The sequence below is a fragment of the Xenopus laevis genome, chromosome 4S, assembly GCF_017654675.1.
Source record: "Xenopus laevis strain J_2021 chromosome 4S, Xenopus_laevis_v10.1, whole genome shotgun sequence".
Lineage (NCBI taxonomy): Eukaryota > Metazoa > Chordata > Amphibia > Anura > Pipidae > Xenopus > Xenopus laevis.
In genome coordinates this window covers 62,270,584-62,298,560 of record NC_054378.1, presented here as the reverse complement: position 1 = coordinate 62,298,560, position 27,977 = coordinate 62,270,584, and the positions used below count along the sequence as shown (strand labels likewise).

Sequence of the window (27,977 nt, the reverse complement as noted above, 5' to 3'; positions counted from 1 at the left end):
TAATATTTAAGCATTTTTCAGTTTTATTAACATGATTATAATTACAGGCATGCAACTTTTTGACAAACAGATTGATCAACAGGTATTGTAACCATAGGTTCTGCAGTAACCTGACGTTCCTTTAACGTCCGTACATGAGTCCGGGCTTCGAGTAATCTACTGCTGGATTCCTGAAGGGTATGGGATGCAAGGGCTATCTTTTCTGAAGAATTTTCTTCTTGAAGCACAAGATTTCTAAAAAAAAAAAAAAACATAAATAGTTACATAAATTACATGTTAACATATTATCCGTACGATGGCATAGTAAGAAAGTAATAAAGCTGGATTTGGTGTTTCATTGTCACTTATTGAAATCTTCACATTTGGACCAGATTGATAAACTTATTGCACAGTTTATCATGTGAAAAATCTACTGAAGTTTATGGAGTAATCTGAAATTGATTTTTTTTTTATCTTTTTGTTTATCTCATGAAAACTCAGTATAAATCTATGGGGCAATTTGGAATTGAATTTGGTCCAGATTAAATTTTTATTGATTGTCACATAAAAACTCCATTGAAGTTCATGTAAAAATCTGGAATTGAATTAGTAAATACGTCTCTCACCAGATTAAATCTGACCATTTAGAAGTCCAGAAATTGCCCTCAATAATACTTTATGGAACTTAATGCTTTTGTTTGAAATCCACATTTTGTAATATGTGTACTGTGCATTGCTAAGTCATATATTTTAAGGAGCATTGTATCTTTAAATGTGTTATATAAACCGATTCCTTATTTTTTTCTTTAGTACTTAGATAAAAGGATGGCTTATTGAAAGGTAAGATAAAACAATAGTTTTCAATATCATCATGAAATTCAGTATAAAGTTTTTATTTGGCATTTTAGATATTATTTAAATATGTTATATTATATATTTTTATACATAAAAATTGCCCCATATGTTTTTATGCACAACACCAGTATTTATTTACAATACATTAAATGTTTAGCTCATATACTGCTATGGAATCTATTACAGAGAATACTTTGGACCTGGAGTTTAGTTTTCAATATGAAGGGCTTTCTCATAATATGGTGCACCAGGCTGTAATGAACAGGTACAGTATATACACATAATAATATAACGTTACCTTTGCTCTTTGAGGGTTTTGTTTAACAGTTTCTGTTTGTCTGTCTTTTGTTTAAAATCCTGCAGTACTTGGGTCTTCTCTTGCATTTCCTTGTCATTTTTCATCACTCTGTCATGTTTTTGCAGAGTTTTGGTTACAGATGTGAGTCTTGTATTAAATTCTTTGACAAATGAGTGCTCTGATACTTTCAGCTCCTTCTCTTGAATGAATTTATTATGATTCTTCCTAACTTTTCCAATAAAGTTACATTTAGTCAGCTGATTCTGTTGTTTATGTTGCTGTATTTGAGTGCAGTACTTTTCATTTTGTTCCATAGACTGTCTTTGTTTCTCTTGTAAAAAATCTTCAATGTTAGCTGTTGCTTGCTGTTTACCAAAGTGCATCTGTCTAACCAAATCCCTTTTTTGAACATGATTGTCACTTTTCAACCTTTTTTCAAAAGCTCTGTCTACGGCCCATAATGGTTTCAGATTCAAAGAGCCACTTGTTTCCTCAAAAGCTCTACGTGCCAACTCATTTTGTACATGACACACTGGTTCGGGATTAGTCGGCAGAATTGAATGAAGTTGTTGAATTGAGTGACGAATATCTCTTGCTGACTCTTCATGAGATATGAGCTTTTCTTTTAAAGGGTCTGACTCATGGACAATTGCTTTCAATCCAAACAGTCTAAACTGTGTATTGCTCTCTATTGCTAGGCTTTGCTCTGCCTGACCTAAAATAGCATAAAAATGATGAGCCACATAAGAATACAATAAGAAAAAATAATAATAAGAAAATCTTGAATTAAAATGTGGGTATTGTTTTAAAACTTATTTTTGATTTTTTTTTCTCCTATGGACTACTCAATTGGCAACATGTCAGGATCTTCTATACTGCACATAAACACACATATCCATACATATATAGAAGTATACATACACACACATTTATAGATATATATACACAGACATACAGTGGAGGTTTTCAATAACTTATTCAGCAATCACTGTATACAAAAGTTATTTTGAAAGTAAAAACAGACCAGTCCTGCTATTTGTCTATGTCCTGTAATTGTCAAGGATTAGGTAGGGGGAGCTGTGGAGACTGAAGGGAAAGGGCGAGTCCTTGAGGCAGGAGCTGTATGTGCCTAGGGAACACTTGAAGGGAAAGCAGGAACAGGTTGATGAGGGCGAAGAGTCAGTCTGGATCAGGTGCAGAACAGGAAGGAGAGGGCGAAGATCAGGACTGGACTAGGAAGGAAGAAGAGGGCGACGACTCAACAGGAACAGACTGGACGGGGCAGGAGTGGAACAGGAACAGACTGGAAGGGACAGGACGGTGCGGGCGTAGATCAGATCAAACTGGGGATAGAGTGCAGAGGGAGACTGGAGCGGATAGCAAGACAGGAGCAGAAGGAGACTGGAGCAGGATAGCAAGAGAGGGAGACTGGAGCAGGATAGCAAGAGAGGGAGACTGGAGCAGGATAGCAAGAGAGGGAGACTGGAGCAGGATAGCAAGAGAGGGAGACTGGAGCAGGATAGCAAGAGAGGGAGACTGGAGCAGGATAGCAAGAGAGGGAGACTGGAGCAGGATAGCAAGAGAGGGAGACTGGAGCAGGATAGCAAGAGAGGGAGACTGGAGCAGGATAGCAAGAGAGGGAGACTGGAGCAGGATAGCAAGAGAGGGAGACTGGAGCAGGATAGCAAGAGAGGGAGACTGGAGCAGGATAGCAAGAGAGGGAGACTGGAGCAGGATAGCAAGAGAGGGAGACTGGAGCAGGATAGCAAGAGAGGGAGACTGGAGCAGGATAGCAAGAGAGGGAGACTGGAGCAGGATAGCAAGAGAGGGAGACTGGAGCAGGATAGCAAGAGAGGGAGACTGGAGCAGGATAGCAAGAGGAGGACTGGAGCAAGATAGCAAGAGGAGGACTGGAGCAAGATAGCAAGAGGAGGACTGGAGCAAGATAGCAAGAGGAGGACTGGAGTAAGATAGCAAGAGAGGGGTACAAGGTACAAGGCAGGGTCGGATCAAGGTCAAGGCTGGGAAGGTACAAGATAAGGTAAAGCAAGACAAGGACAGGCAGACAAGGCAAGGCAAGGCGGAATAACAAGGGAAAAGGAGCAAGAGCTAGAACTACCTAGTTAGGGGCGCTGCCGCAGTACTAGGAAAACCATGCAATGCTCTGGCAAGGAGTGGTCTAAGTGCTGCCCTTAAATAGGGAAAAGTCAGCCCTGATTGGCTGATTAAGCTAGGCAGCAGCTGGGTTGGGGCTTGTAGATTCCAAACAGGCTGCAGCTGAGCTGGGGCTGGAGAGGCCAATCAGGCAGCAGCTGGGCTGGGACTGCAGAGGCCAGGTTACACATAGCGAGCAACCCTACAGGCTGCTCACCTGGCCAAATGGTTAAGGTATCGAGCCAGAAACCCAAAGGTCCCCGGCTCGAATCCCAGCAATACCTGACAGTATCCCCCCCCTCACAAGGTGACTCCCAGGCGCCACAGTGACCAACATTTTTATGCGCCTGGGGAACTGGCAATTCTATGGGCAGAACTACCCACACGGGTGCCAAACTAGGAGGTAATGCTATAATATTAGCCACCCTGGCGGGTGCCCTGGAACTCGGTAGAGCCACCCTCGCGGGTGCTCTGATATTCGACAAAGCCACCCTGGCGGGTGCTCTGATGCTCGGTAGAGCCACCCTCGCGGGTGCTCTGGGACTCGGAAGAGCCACCCTGGCGGGTGCTCTGGGACTCGGTAGAGCCACCCTGGCGGGTGCTCTGGGACTCGGTAGAGCCACCCTGGCGGGTGCTCTGGGACCTGGAAGAGCCACCCTCACGGGTGCTCTGATACTTGGTAGAGCCACCCTGGCGGGTGCTCTGATACTCTGTTAAGCCACCCTGGCGGGTGCTCTGGGACTCAGAAGAGCCACCCTGGCGGGTGCCCAGGTGTTTGGCAGAGCCACCCATGCGGGTGCCCTGGGACTTGGCAACAGTATAGGCAACTCCACCCTCGCGGGTGCCCTCCACATGAGTGCCTGGGTTTTGAACATTTTATGAGTTGGTACAGTCACTGTGTTAAGACACGGCAGAAGCCCCCCTTCTGGGGGCACAGGACCAGGCAGAAGCCCCCCTTCTGGGGGCACAGGACCAGGCAGAAGCCCCCCTTCTGGGGGCACAGGACCAGGCAGAAGCCCCCCTTCTGGGGGCACAGGCAGAAGCCCCCCTTCTGGGGGCACAGGACCAGGCAGAAGCCCCCCTTCTGGGGGCACAGGACCAGGCAGAAGCCCCCCTTCTGGGGGCACAGGACCAGGCAGAAGCCCCCCTTCTGGGGGCACAGGATCAGGCAGAAGCCCCCCTTCTGGGGGCACAGGATCAGGCAGAAGCCCCCCTTCTGGGGGCACAGGATCAGGCAGAAGCCCCACTTCTGGGGGCACAGGACAAGGCATGGGTACAGGAGGCAGCTGCTGGGGAGCCAGCACAAGTGCAGGAGGCAGCCAGTGGGGAGCCAGTCGCCGGGGAAGCCTAGCTGAAGCCATGGGCAGCGGAGGCTGCTGGGGAACTGGCTCTGGAGCTGAAGGCAATGGCGGCAGCAGGGAAGGCCCCACAGGAACTGTGGGCTGCCGATGCTGCTGGGTAGGCCCCTCTGGAGCTGTGGGCAGCCGATGCTGCTGGGTAGGCCCCTCTGGAGCTGTGGGCAGCCGATGCTGCTGGGTAGGCCCCTCTGGAGCTGTGGGCAGCCGATGCTGCTGGGTAGGCCCCTCTGGAGCTGTGGGCAGCCGATGCTGCTGTGTAGGCCCCTCTGGAGCTGTGGGCAGCCGATGCTGCTGGGTAGGCCCCTCTGGAGCTGTGGGCAGCCGATGCTGCTGGGTAGGCCCCTCTGGAGCTGTGGGCAGCCGATGCTGCTGGGTAGGCCCCTCTGGAGCTGTGGGCAGCCGATGCTGCTGGGTAGGCCCCTCTGGAGCTGTGGGCAGCCGATGCTGCTGGGTAGGCCCCTCTGGAGCTGTGGGCAGCCGATGCTGCTGGGTAGGCCCCTCTGGAGCTGTGGGCAGCCGATGCTGCTGGGTAGGCCCCTCTGGAGCTGTGGGCAGCCGATGCTGCTGGGTAGGCCCCTCTGGAGCTGTGGGCAGCCGATGCTGCTGGGTAGGCCCCTCTGGAGCTGTGGGCAGCCGATGCTGCAGGGGAAGCAGTTGCTGAGGGGTAGCAGGCCCGGGAACTAAAGCAGACAGCTGAGGGGTAGCAGGCCAGGGAACTGAAGCAGACAGCTGAGGAATAGCCGGCCCTGGAACTGGAGCAGACTGCGGAGGGATAGCCGGCCCTGGAACTAGAGCAGACTGCGGAGGGATAGCCGGCCCTGGAGCAGACTGCGGAAGGATAGCCGGCCCTGGAACTGGAGCAGACTGCGGAGGGATAGCCGGCCCTGGAACTGGAGCAGACTGCGGAGGGATAGCCGGCCTGGGAACTGAGGCAAATTTATCTAGGAATGCCAACAGAAACTGAGCAGTATTGTAGATTAAAGGGGATTTACTGCTCAGTAAATTCTCGGCCCAGAAACGAGCTTCACCTTCTAGCAGGAAGAAAATGATCTCCAAAACTTGCTCGACTGGAGGAGCACTTAGAAAGTGTTTTTTCTCTGAAAGGAGCAGGACTTCCTCTAGAAAGATAGGAATTTTACTTGGGGAGCCATCACAGTATCTGCGGGTCAAAATAGAGTATTCAGTCTTTTTGGGAATCAGGTCAGAAGGCACAGCCCTTGCAGACTCTTGTGGCCAGAGCATTCTGTCAAGGATTAGGTAGGGGGAGCTGTGGAGACTGAAGGGAAAGGGCGAGTCCTTGAGGCAGGAGCTGTATGTGCCTAGGGAACACTTGAAGGGAAAGCAGGAACAGGTTGATGAGGGTGAAGAGTCAGTCTGGATCAGGTGCAGAACAGGAAGGAGAGGGCGAAGATCAGGACTGGACTAGGAAGGAAGAAGAGGGCGACGACTCAACAGGAACAGACTGGACGGGGCAGGAGTGGAACAGGAACAGACAGGACGGTGCGGGCGTAGATCAGATCAAACTGGGGATAGAGTGCAGAGGGAGACTGGAGCGGATAGCAAGACAGGAGCAGAAGGAGACTGGAGCAGGATAGCAAGAGAGGGAGACTGGAGCAGGATAGCAAGAGAGGGAGACTGGAGCAGGATAGCAAGAGAGGGAGACTGGAGCAGGATAGCAAGAGAGGGAGACTGGAGCAGGATAGCAAGAGAGGGAGACTGGAGCAGGATAGCAAGAGAGGGAGACTGGAGCAGGATAGCAAGAGAGGGAGACTGGAGCAGGATAGCAAGAGAGGGAGACTGGAGCAGGATAGCAAGAGAGGGAGACTGGAGCAGGATAGCAAGAGAGGGAGACTGGAGCAGGATAGCAAGAGAGGGAGACTGGAGCAGGATAGCAAGAGAGGGAGACTGGAGCAGGATAGCAAGAGAGGGAGACTGGAGCAGGATAGCAAGAGAGGGAGACTGGAGCAGGATAGCAAGAGAGGGAGACTGGAGCAGGATAGCAAGAGAGGGAGACTGGAGCAGGATAGCAAGAGAGGGAGACTGGAGCAGGATAGCAAGAGAGGGAGACTGGAGCAGGATAGCAAGAGAGGGAGACTGGAGCAGGATAGCAAGAGAGGGAGACTGGAGCAGGATAGCAAGAGAGGGAGACTGGAGCAGGATAGCAAGAGAGGGAGACTGGAGCAGGATAGCAAGAGAGGGAGACTGGAGCAGGATAGCAAGAGAGGGAGACTGGAGCAGGATAGCAAGAGAGGGAGACTGGAGCAGGATAGCAAGAGGAGGACTGGAGCAAGATAGCAAGAGGAGGACTGGAGCAAGATAGCAAGAGGAGGACTGGAGCAAGATAGCAAGAGGAGGGGTACAAGGTACAAGGCAGGGTTCGGATCAAGGTCAAGGCTGGGAAGGTACAAGATAAGGTAAAGCAAGACAAGGACAGGCAGACAAGGCGGAATAACAAGGGAAAAGGAGCAAGCGCTAGAACTACCTAGTTAGGGGCGCTGCCACAATACTAGGAAAACCATGCAATGCTCTGGCAAGGAGTGGTCTAAGTGCTGCCCTTAAATAGGGAAAAGTCAGCCCTGATTGGCTGATTAAGCTAGGCAGCAGCTGGGTTGGGGCTTGTAGATTCCAAACAGGCTGCAGCTGAGCTGGGGCTGGAGAGGCCAATCAGGCAGCAGCTGGGCTGGGACTGCAGAAGCCAGGTTACACATAGCGAGCAACTCTACAGGCTGCTCACCTGGCCAAATGGTTAAGGTATCGAGCCAGAAACCCAAAGGTCCCTGGCTCGAATCCCAGCAATACCTGAGAGTAATGTACGTTTAAAGAGTAATAATGTCCCCTTGCGACCATCTTTTATCAAATGAGAATAAACACACTTTTGACAATCCTACTCATAATTTGCGTGATTCGTCACCCGCGAATAAATTTGTGAAATGGCTACGAAAATTCCCTGGTGAAATTCTGTAAAAAAAAAATGGACACTGTTTTGAAAATTTTTCACAGTTTCGCGAATTTTGTGCAAAATTCGAGAATTTTTCAGCGAACCGAAATGGCGCAAATTTGCCCATCCCTACTCATAGTTCAATTGTCATGTTCTTTTTACCAATTTAGTCATATGTCAATACATTCTTTACATTTCTTTTAATGACTGGGACCAAAATATCTCTGCATACTCAAGGTTAGGATATACCACAAATCTATGTCGCAACACCTTTTCCTGGGTCTAGGTCAGGAGTGTAGTGAGGGCTGTGCACCCCTGCTGTGCCACCACATACCATCTAATTGATGTCTGTCATCAAAAATGGGATACTGGCATTTTACCCAAACAATTAGCAATAAAATATGCAACATTTACAGGCTAAAGGCACTTGGCATCTTTCTGTCTAGCAATCATATGATGGAGTGTAAAAGCACACATCAGCACTGTGAAATATGTTGGCACTCAAAAAATACGTTAATAATAGTATAGGAACTTCCATGCAACATATAAATGTAAATTCAGGGCATATTTTATAGGAATTTAATTAAACTATAGGCAACATCAAGTAAAATTGTGGTATAAAAATATGTATAATATTTTTGTACTAAATGTCTGACCAATGGCTTATGTGGCTTCATTTTATTAAACCCCTTCAAATGAGTACACGCTATAAAATTATTTAGCTTGCCAAGCAACCAAATCTGTGGTTAAGCTGAAGACACAATTCACAGATCTATTATTGATGGTTTGCCCAGATTACTGATATTCAATGAGGAAAAGAATATATTTTAGGTCAGGCATCCAAAGTGGATTTTGGTCAGGCATTATGGCCACACACAGACTAATAAGGCAAATTGCTAATGTGGTGCCACTAAAGAAGAGATCCTGTTCTCAGCTCAAAATTATAGGACAGTAAATTTGACATCAGTGGTAGAAAAGCTTTTCATATGGGTAAGAAGCCATAAGATACTTGACTTCATTGCAAATAATAATACTTTGAGTTTGTGCCAGCATTGTTTATGCTTAACAGATCTTGCCAGACTACTTTAATTTCCTTTTATGAGATGGTGAGCAGGAACTTTGACCCTGTGATGGCAGTCAATGTACTGTAATCGACTTTGCTAAAGCTTTTGAGACAGTTCCACATAGAAGTTTAATGTTTAAATTAAGGAATATGGGCCTGGAACATAATATTTGTGCTTGGACAGAGAACTGTTTGAAAGATAGATTACAAAGAGTGTTGGTAAATAGAACATTTTCTAATTGGACCAGTGTTGTTAGTGGAGTACCGCAGGGCTCTGTCCTTGGTCATTTGCCTTTTAACATGCTTATTAGTGACCTGGAGGTGGGCATTGAAAGTACCATTTCTATTTTTGCTAATGATACTAAATTGTGCAAGTTCCATGCAGGATGTTTCCACTTTGCAGAGTGGTTTGACTCAATTTGAAACTGTAAAATTAGGTTCAAGTATTGATAAATGCAAGGTTATGGCAGAATTCATATAAACATGGGTTATACACTAAATGGCAGGGTGTTTAGGGTATCCTTAATTGAGATGGATCTGGGAATTTTTGTAGATACGTTGTTTAATTCCAGGCAGTGTCATTATGTGGCCTCTAAAGCAAATAAAGTTCTGTCTTGCATGAAAAAGGGCATTAACTCAAGGGATGAAAACATAATTATGCCTCTTTATAGGTCCCTGGTGAGGCCTCACCTTGAGTATGCAGTGCAGTTTTGGACTCCAGTCCTTAAGAGGGATATAAATGAGCTGAAAAGAGAGCAGATACATGCAACTAGTTAATGCACTAGTGCAACTGGTTAATGGATGGTAGGGATAAAGGATGGAAGATTTAAATTATGAGGGTAGATTATCAAGGTTGAGGTTGTTCTCTCTGGAAAAAAGATGCTTGTGAGGGAACAGGTTTACTCTCTTTATAAGTACATTAGAGGACATTATAGACTGATAGTGGGATGTACTTTTTTCCATAAAATAGATCACTACACCAAAGGCCACACCTTTAGACTAGAGGAAAAGAACTTTTATTTGAAGCAATGCAGGTGGTTCTTCACAGTGAGGTTTTGGAATGCACTGCTGGACGATGTTGTTATGGCTGATTCTCTTAATGCTTGGATGATTTCTTGGACAAACATAATATTACAGGCTATAGTGATATTAAAATCTGCAATTAATATAGATATTGGTATATATAGTTTGTGAGTGTATGGAGGGGTCAGTGTGAGTGTGTGTATGTAAGTGCAATGGGTTTTATTTGGACTTGATGGACTTTGGTATTTTTTTCAACCCAATTTAACTATGTAACTAACTAATTATGAATATGACCATATTTACCAATTTGAGTCTTTGTTTGGTCATAGTAACATATTCCTTTATTGCTTCTTGCACCCTTCATTTTGCTTTGTAGATGACCCATAAGGAATGAATTTATTAACAAAATAATAATGTCATCTCCACACTGCTACCTTCTTTGTTTTTTGACTACTCTTTTTTCTACTGCGGTGTTAGCTTGCTTGGCATTCATTCTCTGTCCCTTTTAGATCCTCACAAATGTACCTTCTCATATGTCACCCTTGCTGATAACTCAGTGTGGATATTTCAAGAGTATGCACATTTGAATTCACCTGGGGTTAGATAATATATGTATTCTGACCAACTCACAGCAATTTATAGCTTCCTTGTCAGGCTAAATGCCACGAATAGGAAACCTTTCCAGAAACACTGAAGTTAGAGGATGTTGTTTATCTTATGGAAGGGCAAACTGACAAAGGATGTGCAGGTATGGCACCATTGCTCCACATGACACAGTTATTGCCTTTTTCTATTCAATTGTATTTGATAGTGATGTATATACTTTCTGTAGAAATGCTTGTTATTGTGATAATTTTAATAAAGCTATGGCCAGCATCATTCCAACAATAATTCTGTCATGTATTTTACTGTGTAGTTCGATTAGAGTGAGCATGCATGGGTGATGCCAGGGACATGCAACCAGATAGATGCCAGACTTGATCACAATAATATACAGTATCTACATGGGATTTGTATGTATGTTTCCTTCTCTTGTTTACACAAGAAACGTAGAAATAAGAAAACAAGCTTACAGTAAGCATATTATACCCTTTTCTAGTGCGTTTTTGTCTCCCCTCTGGATGTTAAACCATTCTTAGCAATTTAGGTGCAAACCACTGATTATACTTGTACAGAATTAAAATACTATGACTGGAAGGTGGTAGAATGACTTATTTCCTTATGCAGTTAGAAAAAACTATTTTAATTTGCACAAGAATATATGAATATATAAATCAAACAAAGTAAACAGTTGGCATAGTTGAAAGTGCCCTTTAAAGGAAAACTAAAGCATAACAAAGACGTAGACTGCAAATGCTACATATGTTAAGATTCTGTACCAGCCCAAATAAACACAGCTCTTCAGTAGCAAAGATCTGTGCCTCCGAAGATGCCCTAGTAACTTATTTTCTGCCGATTCAATCACTGAACATGTTCTGTGCTGCTCTAAATTACTGAGCTTCGGGACCCACTCAAAATATATTGCATGCATAAAATATAAGGGCAGATTTATCAAGGATCGAATTGAAAATTTGAATTCTAAATTGTTTTTTTTATGTTCAAAACTGTCAAATTCGACTAGGGAGTTATTGAAATTCGATTTGAGTTTTTAAAAAAAATTTGAATTTGATTTTTGAGATTTATCATACTCTGGCCTTAGGAACTCAAATTTGACTATTTGCCACCTAAAGCCTGCCGAATTGCTGTTAAAGTCAACGGTAGAGGTCCAGGGATCAATTTGGAGTTGTTTGCAGCCTTCCTGACATTTGAGGTTTTTTGGAGAAAAAACTCAGATTGAATTTTTAAAATTCGAACCAAATTTGATTCAAATTTGAGTTTTTGGGTTGATCGAATTCATCCAAGTTGTAAAAACATATTTCTCTGTAATAATAAAACAGTACCTTGTACTTGATCCTAGCTAAAATAAAACTATTCTGTTTTATAGATAAAACAATTCTATTGAGTTAAATTAATGTTAAAGGATTTTTTAGTAGCTTTAAAATAGGGAGACCGAAATGATGGACCCCTTATTTGAAAAAGACCAAGTCCAGACCGTTCTGGACAACAGATATAAAATACAGCATTTCATTCATTCATTCCTTTGTTTTTAGGGTTTAGTTCTCCTTTAAATGTAACAAGAGGTTTTTGTTTGAATACATAACCACTCTAATCTCACAAAACAAGGCGGACTATGTAAGTCTTTCTTTGTAATAGGATTCAGGAAATAAAATATGGTATATTATTGTAATATTAGTATATACAGTACTGTTACAGTATAGATTTATCATCACAATAAGAAAATACAAGGATAGAAGAAAAATGGTATTTAAATATACTTTTGTGAAGTGTCCTTTGACATCTGCCAAAGTCATTTATCAGCTTGTGCACTGTGCAGTCCCTTGGGAACCCTTGAGAGTTGCTTTGCAGGTCAGAAACTGTCAGAGAAAGCTCACATTTAAAGCAACTCCCAAGTATTGTCATACCTCTAATGGACTACAGTGGATGAAACAATAGCTTCACTCGCTTCTTTCTATGGCTCCTGAGTTCTTTTCACATTGAAACACATTTCAGAAGTCCAACACTAACCTCTTAGTTTTGATCTGCTTTCTTTATGTGTTTTCTCATCCCTTATTAATTCTGTTTCAGTGGAAGGTATAGGGTTTTGTTTTTCATTCTCTGCTCCATAAATATTATTTACTTCGAGGGGCACCTGCTGCAATAAATTATATATTATAATCAGTTATTAAATAAATCCTCTACATTTCCCTATCATATGATTAGGGCTGTGTTGAAGGTATAAGTCCTAACTGAGATTTAATAAAGGCCCTGGCATTTCACGTACACAGAAGCCCAAATAGCGCCCATATGACCAATTAATAGTGACTATGTTTGGCATCCTACAGCAGAACCAGAATTTACAAAATCTTTACATTAGATAAATACAAAGGAAAAATAAACAAAGTATAATGACCATCAATCCTTGCACCATCTTCAACTGTTCTAATGCTGTTTCTTTTCCATGGTAAGAGAAAATTGTCTAATCTAATGTTGCTAGTTTATTCTCATGACAAATACAATATTTCTGCTTCCATTGCCAGTGGTCCAGGGCAAGTGTGCTAGGATTCCCTACATAATTTGGGGTTAACCTGTCAGTGGGTATAAATAAGGTAGCTAAAAGGTCATTCATTGCCCAGTCTAGTGTATTACTTACCCCAATTGCATCCTTATGTAATTTTCTTAGATCTACATTTATATGTACCACTTCATCGTTGTCAGGTGTGCAGTCACCTGGTCTCAATACCTGAATAAATATTTAGAAAATATGAGCATTCATGAAACAGTGATCAAGTACTGGAATTTCAACATATACTAAAACAAACATAACATATGGCACATAAACTATACTCTGGGCACATGTGTATGGCAATAAAATTTTGCATTCATTAAGGTTCCCGGGGCTTGTGTAGTTTTATGTATTTGCTGTAACATATACATCCATTCAAACTTTAAGTTCCGTATGCAAATTCCCCTTCGCTAGCGCAACATCGCTTTGCCTGGCAATTTTCGCTAGAGCAACTTTGCTACCTTTCGCTTTGCTGAGCGCAACTTTGCATCTTGAAATTGCGGAGCTCTGGCGAATATTCACCAGGTGAAATGTGGCGAAGCCATCGCTGGCGCAACTCCGCCGGTTAATGAATTTGCCCCAATGGGTGTCCGTTTAATTGTCGCCGGTGTCGAAATTGTCCTTGGGGTCAGAATTGTTGCAGCCATCAAAAAAAATTTGACACCAGTGAATTTTTGCCATGAATTCGCCACTGGCGAATAAATTCGCCCATCACTATTAGAATTCAATACATGGTACTTAGTATGGGCTACAAGAAAAAAAAACTTTGCACCAATTAGATAACTATTTGGTCTATCCAGTCTTTATATTTGTGTAGCTGCCACTGCAGTTTATGTTGCATTGTACAGAGGAAAAAAACTTTGTTTTGGCATCACATTACACACAGGCTGAACTTTTTTTAATATGTACTTAGGAAGCCAAATTGTAATTTGCAGTCCCTTTTTATATGGTAAGAGAAGACAAATATGTATTACAAGGTTGGTCATACATTTATTTTGCATTCAGACGGAATGATAAACTTGTGTTCTGTTTTTTGTTGTTGCTTTATGGAGGTTTTAGTTAAGGGCACACATTTAACCATCACACATGTGTACTATGGTGTTCACACTTTACTCAATGTAAATGTATGGGTAATGTATGAGAGCAGCCTACCACCTAATAGTTGTAGAAATGTATGCAAATTTACCTGTTTTATTATAGGTAGCTTTTTGCCATCCCCACAAAAGGGTAATGTAAGAAAGTTATGTGTCAGGATTTTTGTATTCTGAGCATTACTTATATCCTCTTTTCTTGGTCCATGAAAGATATGTATTTCATCTCGTTGCCTTTTCAGGTGAGAAATAAGGCTACAAAAAAAGCATACAATGTATTATTTCCAGTATATTGTGGAAATATTTTAAGCCTTGGGTAATATATGGAAGAAGAAGAGTTACAATGTGACCCTATACATTAATAATGGATATCTGCACAGCAGCCATATTCAAGATTGGATTTTCTGAATCTTATTTCATTTTGTATAAGGATACTTAATTTTTCTGTTTTATGTCCCCATCACTTTCCTTTCACTCCCAGAGCTCACTTTAGCTTCCAGCTAACTCTCAGCGGCTTTCTCTGTCTGCGCTTTCTTTCAAAGACACACACACTCTCAGAGGGGAAAGTGAACATGTAGCATATTACTCAGTTCATAGTCAAAACTGACACATGCCAGTTTTCAGTCCCAAGCAACCATTAAGGAAATAAAAGGCTGCTTATGCCACCTTAATCTGCTGAGTGCCAGAAAACTGTATAATTGTATAAGAGTGAACAGGACAACAGCACCTTTTAACTTTTATACTTTCTTCTCTCCTGTTTTTTTCACTCTGCATTCGAACAGGCTGTATATATGTATATATATACTGTATATTTGTCTCCAATTTACATTGAAAGATGCCTTTCCTATTAACTCCTGAAGCAGGGTTGACACATTAGAAATGTGTGTGCACCTGCAACATCATAACCCTTTTAAGAGAAACTGAGCAGCAGAGCCTAAAGTCTAAAGAGGATAATATGATCTCAAGAACATGGATTTAAAAATAGCCTAGCCCTTCAAAACTAAAAAAATATATATTGCATAGGAACTGACATTTAAGGGCACGTTGTTTTATTTTGGCAAGGATGATTATTATAAAAAAAAAAAAAAGCCTTGAGTTCATTGTAGCTAGGTAAAATGAAAGTTTATGCCATTCTTCTCTAACATTGAGCAACATCTCAACAGTACAGTACAAATATATCCAAACACAATCCTTTATCCTCTTTGCCTGAAACCTACATGTTCTAGGTTTTAAGCTCATGGCCAGAATTCATACAGAAATAACAAAAATAAGAATGTGAGCTCAACAGCATTGCAATCTAGAACTAGTTCAAAGTGTTTGTCTTTTACAAAAAAAATAGCCTATTAAACTTTTTCAATACAACAGGGCAGTGTTAATTTATAGAGACCAAAGAATAGACCAAATTTACTCTGGAACAGTGTTCAAAGCTTCTACCAAATAATGTCTTGTGATGGATTAAACACTTTTACAAACAACATGTTTTATTAAGATTTTTTAAAACCATTAAATAGTGTGACATAAAAAACTATTTTGAGATTTTGAGATTTAGGGGGCCCATTTACTTAGCTCGAGTGAAGGAATAGAAGAAAAAAAACTTAGAACTTCGAATGTTTTTTTTGGCTACCTCGACCATCGAATTGCCTACTTCGACCTTCGACTATGACTTCGACTTCGAATCGAACGATTCGAACTAAAAATCTTTCGACTATTCGACCATTCGATAGTCAAAGTACTGTCTCTTTAAAAAAAACATTGACCACCTACTTCGCCACCTAAAACCTACTGAGGTGCCATGTTAGCCTATGGGGAAGGTCCCCATACGCTTTCTAACAATTGTTAGGTTTAAGAAAAATAGTTTGATCGATGGATTAAAATGTACTATTTGCGGTAGATCCTTCGACTTCGATATTCGAATTGAAGGATTTACATTCGGCAGTCAAATATTGAGGGTTAATTAACCCTCGATATTCGACCCTATGTAAATCTGCCCCTTAGTGCTGCATCAAAATCTCAGCATAGAAATAAGTTAATCAGAAATACGCTAATCAGAAATACAATATCGGGAAAGCTCCAAATAATCATAGAATCTAGTTTAACCAAATCATTTTTATTTTTTAAATCTATTTCCCTTTTCTCTTTATTAATAAAAACTAGTATTTGATAGTAACAAATCTGCATACATCAACATTTTTTTCATGTTTTAATGTATTTTAGTAGACCCAAGGCATGGTAATCTAAATTCATTTTAAAAAAACCCTGTCCAGAAAACCCCAGGGCCTAAGCATTTCAGATATTATATTCCAAACTGTGCATAAAATTAACCAAGAGGTTCTAATAATTACAAAAAAAGGACCATAATTCGATACCAGCAAAAGAATAAAGCAGGCTAGCTACCAACTTCCGCCCCATAACCATTGGTCAGATGAGGGATAATATGATTCTTAGACCCATCCAAAAAAAATACTACACATAGAACTGATAATAGTATTTAAATAGGGACCCCACTTTTCATTCTTAGTGAGCTGCAGACCAGATACTATATTTGTCTTTTTTTACAGTTGCAGGAGCCACGGACTGCTGAGCTGCTGTAGGCCGATGTATTTCAATGAACCGAAAAAGAAAATTTTATGCATCATATTATTCTCTGGAGTGAGCAGAGTTAGAGGTTATTTTGCCCAGCAGAATAGGGTTATGGGACATGCAGCCTCTTTACAGATGACTATTGCAGTTAAAGTGTTCCATGTTCATGATACACAAGGGCACAAATGCTTTACAGGTGAATAAACTAGCTCAGATTTTTTTCTTTGTTTGCTTGCTTTTTTATTTTTGTCAATTTTTCTAAAACTACAGTGCTAGCAAGTAACAATAAATTTCTACTCACCCAAGTTTCTTTCTCGTTAAATAACCTCTTATATGTTTCTGAAGAATTAGCACTGGAGAATGATTAGCTAGAATATGATTGATGTTTGTAAGAATGGCTGTTACAGATAGTATTTCACTCTGGAAGCAAATATCCTGAAGAGAATGCAACATACATACAATTAATATTGGCTTTAACTATGAGGATATCTATAAGTACTTACTGTTTGTTTAAGATGTATAAATACCAGATACAACCAAGAAAATCACAGATAGTTGTTGTTGGTATTCATTATTATGGTTACTTAGAATCTGTAAATTGATCTAGCATAAACTTGCTAACATAGCCGTATGCTATGACAAAATGATAGTTAAGATTACATACTGTACAACAGTTATAAATAATCCTTGCACTGAGCACAAATGGGTCCTTTAGTTGGTCGGTGCATCTTAGTGTGCCATCATAATTGTTTTTAAATGACAATGTTGTATTCCAGGTTTCCAAAATGTTGTGTTTGTTATGTTTCAAAAAAGCGAGATTAGATTAAAGGATCAAAGGGCATTGTGGTGATGTAATTCATCCCCATTGAATTATTGAGTTCATGCCCTTTTAAAGATTGAGATTTTCATCCATCCCTGCCAGGCCTAAAAAATATGAAAAATGTTGAGCAGGCACACAAACAGACAGAAGTAGAAGAGGGTGGATACATTGTAGAAAAAGAATGCAGTCATGCCATGTGTGAAATTAGGGTCATCTGAGGTGACCACCCCAAAAATTACACTCTGAACTATAAAAAACAAATTTCTGGTTAATAATTTAAACATCATTTCAGTTCTTTGTTGTCCCCAGTAACTTGCCACACAATGCTATATAAAGCAATGTTTTTATCTTGCCTCATGGCAGAAGTGACACTGGGAGGAATTTTAACCAGCATTTCCTTTTTTCTTTAAACCAAGCAACACACTGATACGGAAACTGATGTATATTGAAAAGATCCAACATCTAAACACAACCAAAACAATGTGTTATGTACAATACTGTATATGGAAGGGTGCACACATCAATATATTTTGGAAACTAAACAATAGCTCCAATTAGGAAAGCTAAATCCTCAGGGCAAGAATCGGTAGCTTAGCTATAACTTTAGAACAGTAAGGTACTCAGTTTGGACCAAGAAGTGATAATTTTATCCTTTCTTATTATTATTATTGTTGTTAGCACATATATTTATACCATTTCAACATTACAAATGACCATATTTTAGAAACCATTGGATAGATGGTAACGTGGTATATTCTAATTGGCACACTTGCTACTTGCTAACTTACACACAGGCTACTGAATATGCAAAATTTAGGAATGTGCCTAGGTCAAAGGTTAAACATAAACATATGTGAAGGTATACATATAACTTCTTATAAGGAAATAATCTGAGGCCATTTATATCAAGCTATAGAGCAACCAGCCCTAAATAAGGGGTGTGCATGGGATCGATGTGATTTGATACACCACCTGATCTCTTCTTTACCATGCTGTCTTATTACAGCACATATTGAGACATCCTCAGAGATGAAAGATGTAGTTCAACTTCAAATTAATTTTTTGTATGATGTAAATGTATTTCATATTTTGTTTCAGCAGTTATAGGGTTTCTAGAATCCAATTTACTCTAGCAACCAGACTTTGATTTAAATACTAGAAGATGAATAGTAGAGTACCTGAATAAAAATACAAGTAATACAAAGTAGCAATGACAAAAACATTGTAAACTCACAGAGCAATAGTATATTAAAATACTTAGAATAATCAGTATTTTAGTCTAAAATGTTCAAAAAAAATTCCTTACCCTGTTAGGGACAGGAAACAAATTCACACGAAAATGAGGAGATAACGCTTTAAACCTGTCTGGAAGGGACCAGTCTTCCACAATTTCCTCATCTGAAATGGCATATTTATCCAGGGCACTGAGTGACCATATACTGTTGACTACAGAATGTCTGTAGTGTTTATGCAGGCTTAAAGGTGTATCATATAAAGTTAAACCTTTTAGATTAGGGCACACAGACAATTTTTCAACAGTCTTTAAACTACCAATTTGGTTATCATGTAGATAAAGAAGTTTTAGTTCTTTCAATTCACTCCAAAACTCCTTATCTGGAAGATTCTTGATCTGGAAAAAAAAATAGCCAAAACTTACTAAAATTTAGTAAACATTATAATTATTTGACAAAAAGAAAATATGTAAACAAACAGCATTTTTAAATAACAAATAATGCATCATCAACAAAATACTGGAACCCATTTGGTTTTCAGATTATTGTGGAAGATATTATAACATTTAGAGAGAGGAATGATAATGCCTTTCTTTCCTTAGTCTAGAGCTTTGATTTAGTATTTACATGATGTTCATATTCCATTGGTTCAAATGTGATACGGACACAACAGTGAGATGATAGGGGTTCTTTCATAATTTAGATTTAGTTAATTGATAAAATCCACTGTTGATTGGGTTAGGCCAGAAGCACAAAGTAAGAAATATTGTCTAAAACTGAGGGAGCCATGTACAATATTGAAAGGCCCCCAAAAAGGAAAAAACAGAGCAGTCCTTCAGTATATACATGCCAAGGTTGCAAGGAAGTTTCACACTTATAAACTTTTAACTGTGCATTTTTTCACAGATGCTGGGGACCCAGCCTCCAAAATAAATGTACATTTAGAAGTAAGAGAAAGGAGTAAGCAGTTTTTTATATCATCTCACAAAAAACAATGTTATGATTATACAGTATTTCATGTTTTATAAAATACAATAATATTCTGTTGATCTGAATTGACTGCTAGAGACAAATCTGTCCTAATGTTTAATTAGATATTTTTATTAAAACAAAATTTGAAATCTTGCCAAAGAAGTCTTTTTTTTTTTTAGAGGATTTAGTTGACTTATCTAAAAGAGATACTACAAATTCGGTCCTGAATTATATAGAAAGACGGCTCAGGTATAGAGAGCTCATTAATGTCAAGACTGATTATATTTTTTAACCCTTTGTATGACAGGCAGATTTAGCCACAGGTGATCAAAATTCGACATCATATAATCAAACCCAGAATCAGAAGCACACTGTAACGTTAGTGCCAGTGCTGCAGATTATCTGCAGCACATAAAAGGTTAACCATGTTTTACCCTTCATACTTGTTGGACTCATGTTTTCTAATTATTTTCCTTTAAAGAGGATATTATAAACATATTGCCCATATGTAACTTTCTATCTGAATGTATTAACATGACAAAAATAAAACAATACCCTTAAATGAAAGGAGAAAAAGATATATTTAAGCTGTACTTTTTAATTCATTTTTATTAGTGTAACAATGGTTATCTGAAACTTTTGATTGCATTTATAGTTTTGATGAAAAGTAGTGTCAGTTGGGAGAAAGTTGAGTGGAAATTAATTACGCTCTTGCAATTAAATCCTACTTATTGTCCTTCCGCAGGAAACTCTTCTGGTTAACTTAAAGAAAATAAATTAGATGCTTCAAACTCTTTTCAATGTGTGGTGTCTAAAGCCATTGAAGAAAAGAATTGTTCTGATACTAAAACACGTTGCTTTTGACCAGACTAAAATTAATTTTAAAATAGAATGCATTCCTTTTGCATTTTTATCACCGTAATAAAATAGATCTTATTGTACATGTAGGCATTTCAAAAAGTTATTCGAACAGTTTTAAGAGAGATAATTTCACAAAGCTCAAAGCTAGCTTTTAGTGTCTCTTGGAATGGCAGAAGATGAGGCAGACCACCAACAAAATGACATGATTATGCTCATACAAATGTAGTAAGAGTTACTACAGCACCCGTACTATCCCCCAGAGAATGGTAATTATCCTTATTAAAATGTTATCACGGGCTACAAAGGTTTTTGGGCTGCATTTGATTAAAACATACATATAAATAAAACCAGTGTTTATTTGGTATCCATGGCATTGCCTTATGCGTTTCGTATCTCCATCGACACTTAGGGGCCCATTTACTAAGGAGTCAAAGTGAATTTCGATGTGAATTTTCGAATTCAAAAATTTCGAAGTAATTTTTGGGTACTTCGACCATCAAATAGGACAAAATTTAATTTGAATTGAAAAAAATTAGAATATTCGACCATTCGAAAATCGAAGTACTGTCTCTTTAAAAAACTTCGACTTCGACACTTCGCCACCTTAAATCTGCCAAATTGCTATGTTAGCCTATATGGATCTCCTAGAACCTATAGCCAGTATTTTTAGAAGTCAAAGTTTTTTTTGGGAAAATCGTTCGATCGATCGATTAAATCATTTTTTTTACAGCAGGAAATATGTGATACAAAAGAATCATGACATACTGATCATGTTCTATATATCTGCAATAGAACTTTGGTACATGCAGAAGAACTTTCCACATATGGGCTAGGAGATTCTAAACATGTTTAAGACATAAATATTGTATGTTGTAAATATGCAGCATAAGACGTACATTTGTATAAGTATTGGTAAAAATATCAAAGCAGATATGCTGTTTTTTTCCCCAAGCATTTCAAAGTAAATTAAAATTTACCACTTCTTCAGATTATAGTATAATTTGTATAACCATTATGTTTTTATAACAAATATTGTGCCCCCTATTGTATAATATAAGGATATTAAAGGTATCTGAGGAGTTTCAATGCCATATTAAATAACAAGGCCCAAGGCCAAGTGCTTATATACAGTATTTGGAACTCCCTGATTATTAATATCCTTATATTTTACAACAGTAAATGTCAGCAAATTATTATATTAGAGTGAGAAGTACATCTCTGAAGCATTAAATTGGAAATGAGAGGCATTAAAGCAGTTATGCTTCAAGACCAGCACAGATCAATATATCATGGCCCTGCCTACAGTACCTTCATTTGCATAATATTTACTGACTTGTGGACATAGATTTCCAAGAACATTTAATTACATATCCACAAATTGTTCACTTCCTAAATTACCCCAATGTGTTTCAAGTAGCTGCTGTAATGTCTATAAACAATTTCCCAAGGGTTCTCTAAGTCAGTGTATTTAATAACATGCTGCTTCTGCCTTTTACCTTTATCTTGTGATTTGATTGTATTCTGTGCAAAATAAAAAGGTATAAAAAACACGACTTTAACTTTATCTATGAGTTAAATTTTTAAAAATTGAATCCCCACAGAGTTAGAGATCAAGCTGTGAACCTTGTCCATATTTATGAGGGATCTATTAAGGAAGAAAAGTAGGAATTCATATAATTATAAAAAGAAAAAAGGTGATGTTCCAGCTCAGTGAGGTACCTAACTGAAAGGTAGTTTTGGCACGTAAATTAGCTATAGCAAAAACTTTTCTTAATTGCAAAGCTTATTATATATTTATACGTTGTAAATGAGAGTGGAACTCTAAATGGACAAAAATACTGATTATGAAAAGCATTTGTGTATATATGTATTTTTTTTCCCCCACAAAAATAATGCCCAATGAACTTGAAATATTGAAAAAAATAGAGAGCCAGAAAAAAGCATTGTGCAAAACATTGATAATTTTGTTATGTACGAGAGTTTATTGTGTATCACTGATTGTTTACCTGATTTCCATGTAAATCCAATTTAGTGATATGGCAGCATCTTCGGAGGGCATCAATATTTGTTATGTAATTGTTACTTAAGATACAGATTTTGAGTGATATGCAGTATTGTATAATATTTATTTCTTTCAAAAGCTGCTTATTTAAATGTAGAAGAGCAACTTCTTTGAGCTCTGTTGCAGTGCAGTTATCACAAGAAACTCCATGTTTAAGAAAAATTGTTTCTGATGCTGATAAAAGGTAGTTCACTTCCATGCTGTCCTGTGTATTCTTCCATCCACCAGAGTCCTAGCAAGAAAATAAAACTCAATATGAGACTATACATAAAATCTGTCTTAGTGTATCCATAAAATATAGCAATATTACTACTAACTCTGATATATTGCACTGCAGTGTGTAGTGTTGTGTGTGAATGATACCAGAGCAGCAAACAGTTTATGAAAGAGAAATATATTGCCTTCCTTAGGCAACTGAAGAATTTAAATAAAATATCATTAAAAAGATCCATTTACTCCCTGAGCATATGTTGAAGGAAAACTACCTATAGTATTTGATGTATCCATGCTACTCAACTTTGTTACTTTGCGGCAGGCATAATATGGAAATGGCTGAATATCTAATATCTAAAGAATGAGTACAGGAAGGACACCCCAATATATGTTATATTTATATACTCAAGTCTTAGATGGACATAAATAGATTTTATGTTTGCTAGATTATCTGGTTTAATTAAATAAATGGAGAAAATGCTGGAAATGCTAATCCATTTGGGTACATAGGTAGGTAGGTAGGTATATAGGAGGCACCTTTCAGATTCAGTCAAATTATTTAGAATACATAAGGGTAGCTACATTAAGGACCTATTTATTAAGCTATAACAAACAAGGGAAAGTTGTGCTCATCATAATTTTTTAAAACATTAGGCGGGGGTGCAATGAGGCTGTGACCACAAAATACAAATAGACAAATACAAGAGGTCCTCTGCACTCAACCCATTATCAATATATTTAAGACAGAGACATTTTGTGCATACTGCTACTAAAAATGCCTTACCCTTTAAACAAAACAGGGATGGTTTGTCCATATTTTGCAATATATTTAAGCTGGTCAACTACATCAAAGTGACCACTTATCTGGCCAGTCCTACACTTCTGATTCATTAAGAATTGTTTTGGTTTATAATACATTTTACAAAGGGACTAAGTTTTACCTGCAATCAGATGCAATTTGAGTGTAGGACTGGCCAGATATGGGATGACTTTGACGTAGTTGGCCAGCTTAAATATATTGCAATATATGGACAAACAATCCCTGTTTTGTTTAAAGGGTAAGGCACTTTTTAGTAGCCCTTTTTATTAAGTCTCAAATTTTTCTGGTTGAATTTTCAAGCTGCTAAAAATCGAATTTGTAAATACTCTAGCAAAAACCTGTCAAAGTCATGTAAAAGTCAATGGCAGATGGTCCCTTTTACACATCTTTTTGCATTTTCAAGAGTTTGGGGTTGTTTGAAGCTGGTTTTTGTTTGATAATTTTCAATAAAATTTGTGGTTTTCATTCAATAATCTGATAAATGTGAGCTTTTTGGCCAACAATTCAAATGTTTAGAATTGTCGCGCAATTTTGTTGATACTTTTCTCACACATACGATTTTAGATCCAAATTTTTAGTAAATTAAGCCAGATCATGGTTGAGAGTTAGGCTGAATTTCAATTTTTAATACAATGTGAAAAATTTGAGTTTTAAAAAATAGCCCCCCTAAATGTATGGATTCACAAATGTTCCACAGATAGTAGTTTTTCTCTGTGTACTCTCTTTGTGGAAGCAATGTTTTGGTCCCTTTGCGAATTTATTAAAAGTTTAACATACAATCATAAACACTCATAACACCAGTGACAAAAATGGCATGAAATCCGATGTCTTAATGATATTTTAATGCATTGTGTTGATGCATCGGTTGTATAGTGACCATTAGCCAGATGCAGATTTGAAATAAGCAACTGGATTGTGTTGTGAATTTGAAGGGTAAACAGGTTCTAGAAGGTTTTTGAGGCACACTCTAATAGGGCCATTAGTATATTTTGGGCAATACAGGCAGAGTTTTAGAGATGTCGCTTTAGGCTCTTTCTCAACGCTACCGATTGAACTCAGCATATGAGAAAACTTTTGGAAACAGTGTTTTTGCATATATTTACAGAGTTAAGATGGGTTGTAAAAAGACCATTAAGTTCAACCCCTCCAAATGAAATCCAGTGCCCATACATACACACACTCATACTGTCCCCTCCATAAGCTCACATAAACTATAAATACCAATATCTATACTAATTACAGCTTACTGAGAGGCTGATAACTGGAGAAAGCAAGTGAATCAGACAAATCAACAAAAAGTATTTTTACTTTTATATAAATGTAAAGTTTAGTGTTTTAGTTACTCCTTTATAGAGCTGTCTCAGCAACATCTGAAATCTCAAAGGAGACTATGTTATCATCAGAAACAGAACTAGAGGGGGGCGGGCCCTGGTGCAGGACGCACACCCGGGCCTCCTGCCCCCCTCCATAAACACGGAACTGGCCGGGATATGCGCGGCGCGCAGACTGCCGGGGGGCCCTGAGGGGGTGTGGGCCCTGGTCCTGGTTTGTAGCATACACCAATGATAATTGTTTAACCTTTTACCCAGCTGAAACCGCAACCGAGATTCCACACCCTCCCCAGTGCCATAGTTATTTCTTTCGAGCATGGCTTTAACTCAGACTTTACATAGAGACAAACTCATCCACCCTTTTTGTTCCCTCTATCCCTCCTAAAAAGGATGTAGCCATTTAAATTAACAGCCCAGTCATATGTTTCATCTCACCAGGTCTCAGTGATACCAATTATATCATTGTTTTTAGCAAATGCAATTAACTCCAGCTTGCCCATTTTATCTGATAAAACTACTTTTCCCTCTGATATTTACATTGTTTAATGGAGAATTAGATCTACAGTTACTATTAGCCTGGTTTTCTTTTAAAGTGGCCCTGTCTCCCAGACATAAAAAGCTGTTTAATAAAAGTCCTTTTCAAGTTAAACATGAAATACAAATTCTTTTTTTTTATTAAAGCATTCATAGCTGTTGTAAACTTATTTAAAAATCTCAGCTGTCAATCAAATATTGCCTGCCCCACCTCTATGCCTTAGGCATAGAGGCGGGGCAGGCAATTACTTTCACTTTCCATTCAGCACTTCCTAGATATCACTGCTCTCCACATATTCCCCCAGTTCTCTTAACCATTTAATTGTGTAGCCAGTACATGGGGATGGACATCAGGTCCCCCATTCTGATGCACAAACAAGATTCTTAGATGATGCAAAACTTGTCTTAAGAACAGTGTCCACAAAATGCCTCCTGCCTGCTTGCTATAATTATAAAGTCCCAGACTGAAGATTCAAATAGTTTACAATGTAGTTGAAATAATTTTGCTTGACTAACGTGATACATTGGATTTGGAATAATTTTTTTGGGTGACGGGTCCCCTTTGACAGAGGGATCTATTTAACAGGTAAGCTGCCTACTCAAAGTGAGGCCTTGTTAGAGACCTATAGAGAGGCAAAATTATGATGTCAGACTAACCAGTCTATAGTTTAAGTTTTGATGCTGAGAACAGGATCCCCTTTTGAATAGCAGCACCATTTTACTCCTTGCTGCAATACCCTTTTCCATTTCAATTTTAGCTTGCATGATGTTTTGGTCTCCTTGTACCTGATAAATCTTTCAGTTGTTCTGGCTAACTTGAATGCCTTAGAAACATCTTTTCTTACCAACCTCAACACCAACACTTCTATCAAGCCACAAAGGTGTTGCTTTGTGACTACATTCCTAGCTTACAAGGGGAATATACTGACATTTACATTAAACAACATTTTAAAGACATCCCTAGTAGGTTCTTGAAGTAGCTGAAATAAAAAGTTGTTATTTAGCACAGCGGTCTAGCACAACGGTCCACAACCTTTTTTGCCCCAGGGACCGGTGTAAAGATCAAATCTTTTGCATGGACCAGGGGAGGGGCATCAAATTCGGCATGCCCACGTCAAAATTCAGGCTTGGCTCAGTTCAGGTATGTCCGCGGCCCAGCGGATGGAGACCCCTGATTTAGCATATTTACACATTATACCCAAAACTCTTCCTAAATGATGAGTCATATATACAGAAATGGTTCATTGCTAATATGTTCCAGTAGGCAGTGGGGATGGAGGTCACTATCTTGTTAATGAATGAATGATGATGACATCTATTAATTAGGAAAAGAAAATTTAATGCATGATATTCATTTTCTCTTATGTTGAAAGCAGGACAAAAAGTGGTTTAGTAGATGTGTGTATACCAATCCACAAGTGTTCTTTTATTTTTCGTATCCCTAAATAAATGGGTTAAGGTTTTTTAAATTATAACTTGAAAATGTAGCACATAAAAATGTGTGGCTGATTTTTCTAGCAATGTCCAGTTTTAGCTTTAGCAAGGCATTGCTGCAGGCATTCTCCCCAGGCAGCTTGAGGACTTTTTCAGGCAAGTGTGGGGACTGATCCAAGCAAATAACAGGTGGAAAGAGATTGCAAGGAATTTCTCTTTTTCCCCTCACTTCATTAATCCCTGAAGCATGCGTCAGCATCTGGGAATGTGATGAGTGCCGTAGTAATTTAGGAATTAGTCTTTAAACCCTCTGAGCAGAGTAAAATCAATTAAAACTTGTATTGTAGCATGGTAGAATGCATAAAATAGCACCGAAAACTGAAATACAAATGCCAGTGGGTACAGTATCTTAGGTAATTATTTTTGTTTTGTCCATCAGCTTTTTGTCTTACTGCTCAACTTAAACTCTCAGCAACCTGACGTAGCATGAGGCTGGAACATGCTGAGAAATATATATAGAATACATAGTATTTTAGATTTCACTTTTTCCCCTTGCTTCCCCTCGTGGACAGTTACTTGGAGAATACTGTGGGTTGTAGCGTAATAAATCTGTTCCCTATTTATGCTCTACCACTTTCTGTTTTTCAGTGGTTTACAACTGTGCTCTATATTACAGTTTTTAACATTCTCCCATAGCCATTTCCTAGGAGTATACAGAGAACTGAAGTTTACCTTGAAAATGAAAACTATAAATATTTACAGTATATATGTGTGCAAAAAAATTTACTTCTCTGATTCCCAGACCAGTAAATCGTCAGAAACATCATGAAAGCCGCAGCAGGGGGGAAAATTAATGTATCTATTTCAACTGTATGTGAGAATCTAAAAGGGTCTGCTAAAGACATGCATGATTAGATACAATTACCTGTGACAGTCAGCTCAGATCGCAGTAAATGCTGTTGCTGCTCACTATAGAGAAAAGGGAGCGGTTCTCTGTGTTACTCTTGGCTGCTATGGGAACCAAATGATTGTGACTCCTTGGCAGGGCCTGAAACCCCTAGTAACATGCACTTTACTGCATGCAGACACCAAGTGCTTACATTCTATTGTCTTTTCTTACAGCACGATTGCTTCTAACAACATTTTTTTAACAGAATAAAATCCACTGGTAAGATTATTTCACAGAGAAGAGAATG

General features: G+C 39.1%; 1 protein-coding gene across 2 annotated transcripts; it reads right to left on the bottom strand.

The window, feature by feature from the left end:
• lrriq3.S (leucine-rich repeats and IQ motif containing 3 S homeolog) lies at positions 1-27,777 on the bottom strand. Of its 2 annotated transcripts, none has more exons than XM_018260734.2 (9): positions 27,707-27,777; positions 22,394-22,681; positions 18,629-18,952; positions 16,804-16,937; positions 14,018-14,177; positions 12,919-13,008; positions 12,294-12,420; positions 1,133-1,847; positions 1-234 (listed from the first exon to the last, which is right to left on the bottom strand). In XM_018260734.2, the coding sequence occupies exons 2-9, from the start codon at positions 22,646-22,648 to the stop codon at positions 42-44; spliced, it is 1,998 nt and encodes a 665-aa protein (XP_018116223.1). In that variant the 5' UTR covers positions 22,649-22,681; positions 27,707-27,777; the 3' UTR covers positions 1-41. The 2 variants fall into 2 exon arrangements, with proteins under 2 accessions (XP_018116223.1, XP_018116225.1); XM_018260736.2 differs by having other exon boundaries at positions 12,294-12,417.
• Positions 27,778-27,977: the final 200 nt, after the last annotated feature.

Coding starts and splice junctions, on each gene's coding strand:
- lrriq3.S (XM_018260734.2), bottom strand. CDS start 22,648: ATGGAAGTGAACTACCTTTTATCAGCATCAGAAACAATTTTTCTTAAA. Junction 18,953..22,393: donor TGGATTTACATGGAAATCAG/GTAAACAATCAG, acceptor TTTTTTTTCCAG/ATCAAGAATCTTCCAGATAA. Junction 14,178..16,803: donor TTAACGAGAAAGAAACTTGG/GTGAGTAGAAAT, acceptor CTTTTTTTGTAG/CCTTATTTCTCACCTGAAAA.